Genomic DNA, 14,293 nt, shown 5'->3' with positions numbered 1-14,293 from the left:
ATGGTGTGTACAACCATCAGACAGAAATCTCCGGGCGGACATGTCCGCTGAAAACGGTCCGGCGGACCGTTTTCAGCGGACTGTCCGTCCGTGTGTACGAGGCATAAGGCTTTCTCGATCAGGTCCCCCTGTCAGTTTTTCAGACAGACCTGATCGGAAAGGTCTAGTAATCCCTATGGAGATACTTTTGTCTGTTTACACCTGCCTACCTCCGGGTCCACTAAATAGAAATGGAAGTAGATTCTGTCTCCTTCCGTTTGGGTGGGGTGTAAACAAACAGTTAAACAAGTCTGTTAACTCCCAGCCACCCATAGAACCCAGCAGGCTCTGTCTATGCCCAATCTCCATAAACTGAGAGGACACGGTTGTGCCATCTGCCTGCTCTGATCAGCAGTTGACCTGTGAGCTGATTCCTTGCTGATGAGAACAGATTTTGCCCCATGTGAGAGGGGTCTTAGTGCTCCTGAACCCGTTTTTTTCTGACTAAGGGCTCTTTCACACGTCCGTTCCGTTCGTCCGGTTTTTGGACGTTCGTTAACGGACCGCAATGCTTTCCTATGGGTTAGCGTCCGTTGGCGGATGAGCATCCGCTAACGTCCGTTAACATCCGTCTCCGTTAAGCTCCGTTTTTTTGAACGGAAGAAAACCCTATTTTTCTTTCGTCAAAAAAATGGAACGGACGAAAAACGGACGTTAGCGGACGATCCGATCCCCCAACATCCGTTTTTCATCAAAATATGTAAAAAGCCCAAAAAAAACAAAAAAAAAAAACGGATGAAAAAACGGATGGAAAAATGGACGAAAAACGGACGTTAACGAACGAAAAAAGGATCGGAAACGGATGTAAACGGACGGAAAACGGATGAAAAAACGGATCAACTGATGAAAAAAAAAATGATCTAAAAAACTGAGCGGACGTGTGAAAGAGCCCTTAAAGAACCCATCAGCTGCTGCACAGTCCAAGACAGCCACTGGTCCTATGAAAAGCGTGATGATACACCCCAACAGTACAGGCTTGATCAGTGCTTTAAGTGGGCCAAAAGAGGTGCCGGTACTCTATTAGGCGCCGGTGCTCCCCCCCCCCCCCAATACTGAACATGAAAATACCCTGATGAATAACATCCATTATTCTATCTATTTTCTGTGGTGTCTGTCCCTTGTCATGCTTTGTGCCCATTTTATCTTCTCTTTTTTTAGTTTCTGACATCATCAGCTGGTTTATGTAATTTTAGCAGAAAATGCACCAATATATTGCAAACCATAGCAGCTATGGTTTGCAATATATTGGTGCATTTTCTGCTAAAATTACATAAACCAGCTGATGTCAGAAACTAAAAAAAGAGAAGATAAAATGGGCACAAAGCATGACAAGGGACAGACACCACAGAAAATAGATAGAATAATGGATGTTATTCATCAGTCACTCTGAGCAGTCCATGTGCAAGCTTGCAACAATAATCATACAATGAACATCTTCCTACTTTTCAAGACGGTTTAAAATAAACATAAAAGGAAAATAACAGGGCAAGTCTGCATGGCTGTCTGAAACGAGCCATGATAAATTGATAGGAGAAGTGTATACATATCAGTCTGTGAGCAGCCATAGGTAGCAACAAAACACTCACCAGTACTCTGTACTTCAGAAGTTCAGATCCAAAGCTCACAAAGATCACTTTGCTGCACCGTCCTGACTCCTAGGAGGGCCAGTCACCCGCTCACATTCACCACGCCGCACTGATCACTCCTCACAGGCGCGCGGAAAGGAGTTGACGTCATCTAACGTGAGGTCAACTCCCTGCCTGCGCCTGCACGTACGGCTCAAGCCGTACTCTGCACACGGCCCGCCCCCCTCCACTAGCTGATGGCCGGCCCAGCCAATGACATTATGGAGGAGAGAGACGGTGCGCGATGTAATTCGCCCAGCCACTACAATGCTGTAGCTAGCTCTCCGCTGCGTTCCGGTACCGGAAACCCACGTACTGGGCGCACGGAGAGGTGCTGGTACTCTCCAGGGCCATTTTTGGAAGTGGCGGTACTGAGTACCGCCGCGTTCCGGCCCACTTAAAGCACTGGGCTTGATAATAAAAAGTCAGGAGAGAAGGGAGGCACGAGAGCCTATTGCAGTGTATGTCAGGTGACAGCAGAGGGCATAAATGCGTGTAGGCCAGGCCAAGGGGTTGGCAGAAAAGGTGCCCCCCTTGGTGCTTCAACAAAAAGGGATTTGAAAAGGGTAGGACCTGCGACCTTTGCTGCTGCTGCTGGTTGCATCTGATCCCTCCCTTTCTCAAGCTTGGCCAAAAGCAGTGGGAGCCATTGGCTCCTGCTGCTGTCAGTTAAATTCTGTGAAGAGGGAGCAAGGGGCCCAGCTCAGGTGTGAGCCCACAGGTGCGCTCCAACCTTAGGAAGGGTCTTCCTATCGTGGTGATCCGCAAAGAGGGACCCAACCCCAGAAGAGGAGGTTTGGGGCGGCTCTGTGCAACACCACTGCCTACACAGGGTGTTTTGGAACACCTGTGCACCCCATGCTGGCGAAGATGCCCCTTTGCACAGATGTACGCATGAGTACGCCCCTGTGTGAATTAGGCCGAATATGTATAGTGGTAGGAATTATAGAGGAACACCAGGCACAAAGTGAAGACATGTCCTGCACATTTTTGGAGACAGCCAGTGCAGCTAACAAAGTGGAAGGAGATAGAAAGTGGTGGTGCATGGACTTGAGGGGTGTCGGGTAAGGATGAGCTCTGGCGTGTTTGCATGCTACACGTTCAGAGCCCGCCAGGAAGTGTGCACGGCGCTGCGCTAATCACAGCCAGGGAGACATTTCCCGATCTCTGCAGCCGAGCATCGGGAAATGTCTCCCTGGCTGTGATTAGCGCAGCGCCGTGCACACTTCCTGGTGGGCTCTGCACGTGTAGCATGCGAACACGCCAGAGCTCATCCTTAGTGTCAGGCAGAATGAAGGACAGGTAATCTGATGACAGCTTAACCTTCTAGCTGCCGAGTGGGTAATATAAAAACCATAGAGCTCTGTACTGGTTGAACTAGATAGATTTGTTTGGATTCCTACCTACACTATATTATCAAAAGTATTGGGACACCTACCTTTACACGCACATGAACATCCCAGTCTTCATCTGTAGGGTTCAATATTTGGTTTTCAACCTCAGTCCTCAAGTACCCCCGTGTTTTCAGGTTTTCCTTTACTTTGCACAGCTGCTTTAAAGCGGAGGTTCACCCAAAAACACTACTTTGGACCATCCAAACTAGCATACTAGCATCAGCTACAGTATGCCTTTTTTTTTTTTATGCGCTGTACTTACGGTTTAATCCGTAAGTTTAGTTTCAGACACGGACACGGAACACGGAATGGGCGTTCCTATGAAGAGTTGAACTTGATTGACGGCCGGCTATGGCGCGTCACACGTTCCGAAAATAGCCGGAGTAGGACTCGGCTCTTCACGGCGCTATACGGCGCCTGCGCATCAGACTAGAAGCTGACTGCGCAGGCGCCGTATATGTTCGCGTCCTATTTCAGCTTTTTTCGGAAGGCATGACGCGCCATAGCTGGACGTCAATCAAGTACCCCTCTTCATAGGAACACCCATTTCCCGGCCGGAGTCTGATTAAACCGTAAGTACAGCTCAAAAAAAAAAAACTCACAATCAATGACATGGTATTGATAAGATCTATTTTATCTAAGGGAAGTTCCCAAAACATGGCCCGTTGGTGGTACTTGGGGACTGAGGTTAACCACTTCCCGACGGCCGTACGAATATGTGCGGCCGCAGGGTGGTTCTAAATCTCTAACAGGACGCATATATGCGTCCTCCGCTCTTCCAGGCCACTAGAGGGCGCGCGAGCGCCGCCGGCGGCGCGCGCGTGCCCGCCGCATTCCTGAGATACCGATGCGCGTGCCTGGCGGCCGCGATGTCCGCCAGGCACTCGCAATCGGCGGCTACAGGGACAAGACGTGGAGCTCTGTGTGTAAACACAGAGCTCCACGTCCTGTCAGGGAGAGAGGAGACCGATGCTGTGTCTCTTGTACATAGGGACACAGCATCGGTCACCTCCCCCAGTCACCCCCTCCCCCCACAGTTAGAACACTCCCAGGGAATACATTTAACCCCTTCCATGCCCCCCTATTGTTAACCCCTTCACTGCCAGTCACATTTATACAGTTATTATTGCATTTTTATAGCACTGATCGCAGTATAAATGTGAATGGCGTCAAAAATGTGTCAAAAGTGTCCGATGTGTCCGCCATAACGTCGCAGTCCCAATAAAAATCGCAGATCGCCGCCATTACTAGTAAAAAAAAAATTATAATAAAAATGAATAATAATTCTGTCCCCTATTTTGTAAGCGCTATAACTTTTGCGCAAACCAGTCGCTTATTGCGATTTTTTTTTTTTTACCAAAAATATGTAGACTAATTCGTATCGGCCTAAACTGAGAAAAAAATATATTTAAAAAAAAAAAAAAAATGGGATATTTATTATAGTAACAAGTAAAAAATATTGACTTTTTTTAAAAATTGTCGCTCTTTTTTTGTTTATGGCGCAAAAAATAAAAACCGCAGAGGTGATCAAATACCACCAAAAGAAAGCTCTATTTGTGGGGAAAAAGGACGCCAATTTTGTTTGGGAGCCACGTCGCACGACCGCGCAATTGTCAGTTAAAGCGACGCAGTGCCAGAAGCTGAAATTTCACCTGGTCAGGAAGGGGTATACGTGCCCAGTAAGGAAGTGGTTAAGAACCACTGCTATAGACTACGACCCCTTTCACACTGAGGCGGTTTTCAGGCATTTTAGCGCTAGAAGTAGCCTCTAAATAGCGCCTGAAAACTGCCTCCCATTAATTTCAGTTTGTCTTTTTACACCAGGGCGTGCGCTTGCGGGACGTTAGGAAAAGTCCTGCAAGCAGCATCTTTGGGGGAGGTTTGGAAGCGCTGTATTTAGTGCTCCTAAAATTCCCTGCCCATTAAAATGAATAGCCTGAAAAGTGATTTGGAAGTGCCACAACGCTGCATTTTTAACCCCTTATTTGGGGTTAAAAGCGCTCTCACAAGCGGCAGACAAGCGATGCTTAAACATCGCTAAAGTTCTGCTAAAATGAGCAGCGTTTTAGTGCGAATGCGGCTGCAGCCCCAGTGTGAATGGGGTCTCATACAGGGATGCCATTAAAGTTCATGTGTGTGTAAAGGCAGATGTCCCAATACTTTTGGTAATATAGTGTATGGGCTAGATTCAGAGAGAATTTACGCCGGCGTATCTATAGATACGCCGTGTAAATTCAAGGCTGCGCTGGCGTAGCTTCTTTCTGTATTCAGAAAGCAAGATACACCGACATTAGCCTAAGATCCGACTGGCGTAAGTCTCTTACACCGTTGTATCTTAGGGTGCATATTTACGCTGGCCGCTAGGTGGCGCTTCCGTCGTTTTCGGCGTAGAATATGCAAATGACCTAGATACGCCGATTCACAAACGTACATACGCAATGACGTACGTACGTACGCTATTTTGTTACGTCGTTTACATTAGGCTTTTTCGGCGTAAGGTTGCTCCTGCTACTATGAGGCGTACGCAATGTTAAGTATGGACGTCGTTCCCGCGTCGAATTTTGAATTTTTTACGTCGTTTGCGAATAGGGCTGGACATAATTTACGTTCACGTCGAAAGCAATGACGATTTGCGGCGGAATTTCGAGCATGCGCACTGGGATTCTTTCACGAACGGCGCATGGTCACCATTAATTTAAATAAAACACGCCCACATCATCCCCATTTGAATTAGGCGGGCTTACGCAGGCCCACATACCTTACGCCGCCGTAACTTAGGGCGCAAGTTCTTTATGAATACGGAACTTGCGCCCTAATTTACGGCGGCGTAACGTATCGGAGATACGTTACGCCCGCACTAAATTACGCAGGGCTACCTGAATCTAGCCCATTATATATAACTTTATTATATACAGGGGATGCATGACCTGGTCAGCAGTGAACACTGACATTATCCATGGACACCTGGGTCTATTCTAGGAAATGAGAGACACGAATGCTAGGAGTACGACTATACACCATGACTGACCCAGGAACCAAGGCCTCTTGTCATAGCAACCAATTGCACCCCTCACTGTTTCCTCCCATGTCCGCCCTGCCCCCCACTATTCCTATTTCTGAAATACATAACATTCCAAAGCATTTCGGGGCTGAACACCTCACTGATAATAATATGACCTATATATATCAGGACATTTCAATTACTATAGCTATCTACTTCTTTTTTGGATACCCCCCATATTCCTTTTGGAACGGCCGGCTCCCCTCCCAGGAGCGGAGTGCGCTGCTCCGGGGTAGGCTATAAATAAGACCCGCCCTTCCTGCCCCGGGCCAGTTGTTCCCGCGTTCTCTCTTCAGTTTTTATCGTTTTGTGTTGAAGTTGTGACGATGGTGAGTCTGTGTGTCTGTATAGTAGTAGGCCTGTCCGTCCTCCGCACACATACAGGGGTTATGAGAGGTTCTCCTCAGGAGACACCTGTCGGCTCCGTGCTGCGCACTTCTTTCCTGTGCGGGCCGGGCCTGTGTGGTATTGGCGGCTGGGTGTCTGTGGAGGCCTAGAGTTCGGGCCTGTAATACACGATGGCCGGAGCCCCGCATAGCAGGAGACTGTGAGCCGTGTATACCGCTATGGCCGGACATGTGTGTGTAGAAGAACCCCAGAGATGGGGATCACATCTAATCTGAGGTGTATAACTGTGTGCGTGCTCACCTCAAGGGAGCCTCATTGTTCAATATGGGAGATTTCACTTCCAGACCAATAATCACAACAGGAAATCATCGCTCACCACTGTGAGGTCATTCTTATGGAGGTGATTACCCTTCACTTCCTGACCTATAATCACAACAGGAAATCATCTCTCACCACTGTGGGGTCATTGTTCTTATATGGGAGATTTTCCTTCACTTCCTGACCTATAATCACAACAGGAAATCCTCTCTCCCCACTGTGAGGTCATTCTTCTTATATGGGAGATTTTCCTTCTCTTCCTGACCTATAATCACAACAGGAAATCATCTCTCCCCACTGTGAGGTCATTCTTCTTATATGGGAGATTTTCCTTCACTTCCTGACCTATAATCACAACAGGAAATCATCTCTTAGCACTGTGAGGTCATTGTTCTTATATGGGAGATTTCACTTCCAGACCTATAACCACAACAGGAAATCATCTCATGCCACTGCGAGGTCATTGTTATAGGGGAGATTTTCCTTCACTTCCTGACCTATAATCACAACAGGAAATCATTTCTCACCACTGTGAGGTCATTCTTATAGGGGAGATTTTCTTTCACTTCCTGACCTATAACCACAACAGGAAATCATCTCTCACCACTGTGAGGTCATTGTTTAATAGGGGAGATTTCCGTTCATAGGAAGTAAGGGAATCCCTGAGTTGTCACCAGAACTGGTGTCCCCATTGAAAGAGTTTCTCTCTGTTCTGGGGGGCAATCCTGTTTGGGATTACTGTATCTTTTATTTCCGATAAGTTATCAGGACAAATGGAGTGTGAATCTCCCAAACTGCGGCACAGATGGCAAAAAGAAAATCTTGGGTTCTAATCCATCTCCACTCTGCAGAGCTAAAAAAAGTGCCTTAAAGCGGGGGTTCACCCTAAAAAATATTCTAATACATGAACCGATCTAGGAGACCGCCAGTATGCTGTTTGTGTTTTTTTTTTCCCAACATACCTGTATAGGGTTATTTTCGGCCCCCGGCTTTCCCTTTGGGAGTGGGCGTTCCTAATCACAGGCTGTGATTGACGTGCTTCTGACCGGTGCATACTGCGCGTCACGAGTTGCTGAAAGAATCCGAACGTCGGTGCGCATGCGCCGTATAGAGCCGCACCGACGTTCGGTTTCTTTCGGCAAATCGTGACGCGCAGTATGCGCCGGTCGGAAGCACATCAATCACAGCCTGTGATTAGGAACGCCCACTCCCGCGGGGAATATTGAGTGACAGGGGAGAAACTGCTGCCGGACTAAGGTAAGGATCGCCAATAAAAAAAAAAAACAATGGATTAATTGTCTCTGCCTGCTAGTTTAGTTGAGCCAAAGTCCAAATTTAGGATGAACCTCCGCTTTAACCACGTCAGTCCCAGATTTACCCCCCTTAATGAGGGTTGCATTAATACTAGTATCAGTGCTGATATTGTGCAAATGCTCCCGACGTCTAGTCCGATACCTGGACACTCAGGAATGATCGGTGCAGCAGTGGGGGGAAGTTATAATCCCCAATCTGCCTGTGTGGCTTTCAGTAAAGCAGCTGACAGCTGCTTCTGCTCCTTTCTCTGACTTTCAGCTGCTTTATTAAAAGCCACATAGGGAGATTGGTGGCTATAACGTGCCACACTGATCGTTCCTCTGTGTCATCCTCCGGCTCCCCTGTCCCAGAGCTGTCAGGATGGAGAGCGGAGGAAGAAGCCGGTAAATGTCATTTACCAGCTCGTTAATTTTATGAATGGACAGTCAGTGATCATTGACTCTGTCCATTCATAACTGAGCATCGTAAAACTGTTTGCTTGTTTATAAATGGAGAGGAGCCGCTGTCTCCTGTCCATTCATCTTCAGTGCAGCTGAGGCTGCTGAGAAAGGGACTGGGGAATCCTCAGTTCCTGTCTCAAAGGGGAGATGTCAGGGGTCTGTGTAAACCCCTGACATCCCACCAAAGCCCCCCTGCCACCCAACAGGGTTGAATAAATAAAAACAAGGAAACATTGTAATATTTTAAAATAAAATCGTAAAAAAAATAACTGTCCACTACCCCCCCTCCCACAAAAAGCATTGTGATATATATATATATATATATATATATATATATATATATATATATATATATATATATATATATATATATTTTGAGATAGATAGAATATATATAATTTATTTTTTACAATTTTATATATATAGTAAAATTAACTACTGATGAGTCCACTCCTCATCAGTGCTGCATATTAGTGCCACTGTCGCGTGACCTTTTAAAAAAAACGGTATCGGTGAGTAGTTGAAAAAAAGTATTGGTACTCAAGCTTAACCACTTAAGCCCCGGACCTTTAGGCAGCTAAATGCCCAGGCCAGGTTTTGCGATTCGGCACTGCGTTGCTTTAACAGACAATTGCGCGGTCGTGCGACGTGGCTCACAGACAAAATTGGCGTCCTTTTTTCCCCACAAATAGAGCTTTCTTTTGGTGGTATTTGATCACCTCTGCGGTTTTTATTTTTTGCGCTATAAACAAAAATAAAGTGACAATTTTGAAAAAAATTCAATATTTTTTACTTTTTGCTATAATAAATATCCCCCAAAAACATATATACATTTTTTTTCCTCTGTTTAGGCCGATACGTATTCTTCGAACTATTTTTAGTAAAAAAAATCGCAATAAGCGTTTATCGATTGGTTTGCGCAAAATTTATAGCGTTTACAAAATAGGGGATAGTTTTATTGCATTTTTATTTTTTTACTACTAATGGTGGCAAACAGCGATTTTTTTCGTGACTGCGACATTATGGCGGACACTTCGGACAATTTTGACACATTTTTGGGACCATTGTCATTTTCACAGCAAAAAATGCATTTAAATTGCATTGTTTATTGTGAAAATGACAGGTGCAGTTTGTGAGTTAACCACAGGGGGTGCTGTAGGAGTTGGGGTACACCTAGTGTGTGTTTACAACTGTAGGGGGGTGTGGCTGTAGGACAGACGTCATTGATCGAGTCTCCCTTATATAAGAGATGACTCTATCGATAAGCCACGACAGTGAAGCACGGGGAAGCCGTGTTTACACACGGCTCTCCCCGTTCTTCAGCTCCGGGGAGCGATCGCGACGGAACGGCTATAAACGAATAGCCGCGCCGTCGTCCCGGATCGCTCCCCGAGAGAACCCGACCGACGCATGTGGGGGGGGGGGGGGGGGTCCCGATCGGACCCGTGGAAAGGCAAGGACGTACATGTACGCCCATTTGCCTGTACGTGCCATTCTGTGGACATACATATACATGCGGCGGTCGGGAAGTGGTTAAAGGGTCACTAAAGGAATTTTTTTTTAGCTAAATTGCTTCCTTTACCTTACTGCAGTCCTGGTTTCATGTCCTCATTGCTCGTTTTTGCTCTGATGTTGCTGTAAAACTGCTCTGTTCTGGACACTTCCTGGTTGTCTGGCTCCGTATGAAAAAAGTCATGGGAGAGTTTAGTTTCGTTTTCCTAGCCATGACTCTCTATGGCACTGTCCAGCACAGAGGCATAAAATAACATGCACAGACTAAACTACTTTCAGTTTCGTTTTTGCATCTAAGAGGCACATTATATGATTGATTTTTATCTATTTTTAATCGTTTTTAAAAGGAATCAGTTAACTATTATGTCTCTATACCCTGTAAACAGTCATTTCAGCAAAAACATTTTTTTCCTTTAGTGATCCTTTAAGTTTGTATCATCATGTGATCATTATTTTTTGAGTTTTAATTGTTTTTAATCTGGTAGTGTCACCAGAGAACTATAACAATTAAAGTGGTGTTATGGACAACATATTAAATTACATATATTATATATGCTGTGACTAATATCAACTGAAGTGCCCGGCAGCCACGTAGTCCGCCAGACACCTGTGATTTCTTGTCAGAGTAGGAACGTGGATCCACGTCCTGTCAGGGGACAGGAGACTGATGGTGTGTTCCTAGTATAGTATAGGAACACTGATCGGTCTCCTCCCCAAGTCAGTCCCATCCCCCACAGTTAGAATTGCTCCCTAGGTAACGCATTTAACCCCTTGATTGCACCTAGTGTTAACTCCTTCCCTGCCAGTGATATTTACACAGTAATCGGTGCATATTTATAGCACTGATCGCTATATAAATGTCAATGGTCCCAAAATAGTGTCAAACGTGTCCGATTTTTCCGCCACAATGTCAGTCACAATAAAATTTCAGAGCGCTGCCATTAGTAGTAAAAAAAAATATAAAAATGCCATATCCCCTATATGTGAAAAACCAATTATATGCTTATTGTAATTTTTGGTAAAAAAAAAATGTAGAATACATATTGGCCTAAACTGAAGATTCTTTTATTAAATTTGGGATATTATAGCAAAAACTTTTTTTTTCAAAAAGTTTGCTCTTTTTTTTTGTTGGCGCAAAAAATAACCGCAGAGGTGATCAAATGTCACCAAAAGAAGAAAAAATGGGTACAGTGTAGCATGACCGCGCATTTGTCATTCTGAAATCAATCAGCACCGCTTGGTCATGAAAGGGGGTACATTTTCCAGAGGTTAAGTGGTTAATAGAGTCGGATATGAAGGATGGTGGGGGAATATAATCTTTTATATTAAAATGGTACTATAAGCTGACTTTTTTGCCTGTAATTTTAAATATGCACAGTACTGGTAATGTTTTACTTTTAATTTCATTTTCCAGCTTCTTTGGGGTTGGAAGTTGATTTTCCCGGCACAGAGCCCTTAAAGTGATTGTAAATGTTTGATTTTTTTTTTCTCCTGCTGCTGTGAGCCAGTGAGGAGAGAGATCTGGGAGAGCCGCTGCTCTCGTGCACATCGCTTTATAGAGATGGAGCTCCAGTAAATATAAGTTGCCCTCAGAAGGTGTTTTACCTTAATGCATAGAGTGCATTAGGGTAAAAAAAACCTTAAACCTTTAACCACTTAAGACCTGGACCATTATGTAGGTAAAGGACCTGGCCCCTTTTTGCGATTTGGCGCTGCATTGCTTTAACTGACAATTGCGCGATCGTGCATCGTGGCTCCCAAACAAAATTGGCGTCCTTTTTCCCCCACAAATATAAACAAAAATAGAGCGACAATTAAAAAAAAAACAATATTTTTAACTTTTTGCTATAATAAATATCCCCCAAAAATATCTAAAAACATTTTTTTCCTCAATTTAGGCCGATACGTATAAATCGCAGTAAGTGTTTGATATGCTTGCGCAAAAGTTATAGCGTTTACAAAATAGGGGATAGTTTTATGGCATTTTTTTTTTACTAGTAATGGCGGCGATCAGCGTTTTTTTTTTTCGTGACTGTGACATTATGGCGGACACTTGTTTGACACATTTTTGGGACCATTGTCATTTTCACAGCGAAAAGTGCTATAAAAAATGCACTGATTACTGTGAAAATAGCAGTGAAGGAGTAAACCACTAGGGGGCGCTAAAGGGGTTAAGTGTGTCCTAGTGTGTTTCTTACTGTAGGGGGGCGTGGCTGGACGTGTGATGTCACTGATCGTCGTCCCCTATGACAGGGAACAGATGATCAGTGACAAGCCACAGAGAAGAACAGGGAAGGTTTGTTTACACTCCTCGTTCAGCTCCTGTGACCGATCGCGGGACACCGGCGGCGATTGGGTCCCGCGGTCACGGAGCTTCGGCTGGGCACTTAAAGGACAACGTACCCGTACGTGCTTGTGCCCAGCCGTGCCATTCTGCCGACGTATATCGGCGTGAGGCGGTCCTTAAGTGGTTAATTTTGTGATGATGCTTTGTGTATTCTATGTATGATGTAATGTCATTTGCAGATAATGTAAATGGGGGGGGGGGGGGGGGGTGGTTGAGACAATGGGGAGCCTCTGTAAAATCAGTGAGTAACCAAGAAATTTGTTTTTTTTTTCCTGCAAAATCTTTCTAGATAATCATTCATGAGGGGTGCATGTTGGAGCTCTTTCTGGGCCCTGTTGTGTTTTTAAAAGAAGTTGGCATTTTTATTTCCACCTACTTGTATGCAATATGTATTCACTATGCTTCTGTCATTGAAATTGTCTTGTCTAGTCGGATGCAGGATGTCCCATGGAGGATCAGCCATCTGGTTATGTGCTCCCTGAGGGGAAACTTGTACCCAATACAGTTTTTGTTGGGGGCATCGATATCCGGGTGAGTTTAAGTAATTTTTTGGCAATTCTGTTTTTTACTATTGCTTTGTGAAAAGGCTGCTTTTCAAACTACATTTGGGTAATGGAAGAAACTGCATGATGGACTGTAGTACACTGCCAACCGTTCTTAGAAAAATCTCCAGCTTGCAGGCTTTAAACCAGCAGGGCTAACCTAGCTTCTCAGAACAGCTTGTCAACAAATGGAAAGGTATGGCCACTAGATAATGCTCTGCCCTGCTTTACCTTGTGTCTGACCTAGAAGCAGCAGCTACACACACAAGTAAACCACTGACATTGCCTATAATTAACATGGAAGAAATAATTTCTATGGGTTTATTTTAATGTGCACAGGTATTGCTTGTATTATACTCGTACTTTTAACCATTCTATGCCTTGCAGCTGCCAGCCATGGAAGTAATCTATAATTACAAATCTTTCCCCCATATCCTAGGAATTAAGAGGCTGAAATTCTAATGCAGGATCATACTGGATCCCCAGGTATTTGCTGCAGTGGTGGTTCTTGTTCCCCAGTGAAATATTAGACCCCAGATTTGGAAAATGTTCTCCTTGCTCTGCTTTGGCTGTGTCCTGCTCCTAAACCTTACTGAATCCCAGGGAATGGTTCTTACACATTTATCATCGGATCTGTCATAACTGTTGAAGGCCTGATTTTAGAAGAGTATGGTCTGTGTTAATTATTACTAGGCCCCTACCACCTTTCAGCAGTTTACCATTGTAACGGAAAAGCCTTTATAAAATGATTCAAGCATTTCAGGCTTAAAGGAGACGTATGCTATTTTGGCCATGCTTAACTTGTGGGTCACAGGAGCAGACTAGCAGTCACCACTCTGTGCTCACTGAGAACTGAGCGATCAGCAATTGTGATCAGTTCTGTTAGATGCTGCAGCCACATAGGTGACTGACTGTTTTAAATTCTCCACTTTTAACTAGTTCAGCTCTTAAGACTTATTGCATACCTCCAAAGAGTGAACCGATTAGCACAAGCTGATGGCTGCAGTAGAAGCAATTGGTTTGTGCTCTGCTTGTTTTCTTGTTCAGCCTGGCTTCCGGTTTGAAAATGAAAGTGATGCAATCATTTTCAGAGTGGGTGACAAGACTCAGTTCAGTGTCAGGTGTTGACTTTTACAGGCCACACAAGATTGGTAGTGTCCTCCTCATTCATTAATTGAATATTTTCTGTACCAAGTTTGGAAACATTGTTAACCAATTCTCATCCATCATACGTAAACAAACGCCCTGCACAAGAAGTGGCTATATTGGGATCATTGTTGTTTAAAAATAAATAAATAATAATTTGAGGCAGCAACTGGCTTTCAGGTAAGTGATTCAATTGTCTCTATAGTC

At 44.7% G+C, this 14,293-nt stretch overlaps 1 protein-coding gene across 1 annotated transcript in view; it reads left to right on the top strand.

Annotated features, from left to right (window-relative positions):
* Nucleotides 1-6,390: 6,390 nt before the first annotated feature.
* DAZL (deleted in azoospermia like) overlaps nucleotides 6,391-14,293 on the top strand; it is a 47,015-nt gene continuing 39,112 nt past the window's right edge. Inside the window, exons 1-2 of the mRNA XM_040352955.1 lie at nucleotides 6,391-6,448; nucleotides 12,828-12,929. Of these exons, the coding sequence (XP_040208889.1) occupies nucleotides 6,446-6,448; nucleotides 12,828-12,929 (105 nt within the window). The 5' untranslated portion in view covers nucleotides 6,391-6,445. The remainder of the gene's footprint in view (nucleotides 6,449-12,827; nucleotides 12,930-14,293) is intronic.

Source organism: Rana temporaria, chromosome 5, assembly GCF_905171775.1.
Source record: "Rana temporaria chromosome 5, aRanTem1.1, whole genome shotgun sequence".
NCBI classification, from domain to species: domain Eukaryota; kingdom Metazoa; phylum Chordata; class Amphibia; order Anura; family Ranidae; genus Rana; species Rana temporaria.
This window is presented reverse-complemented; position numbering and strand designations above follow the sequence as displayed.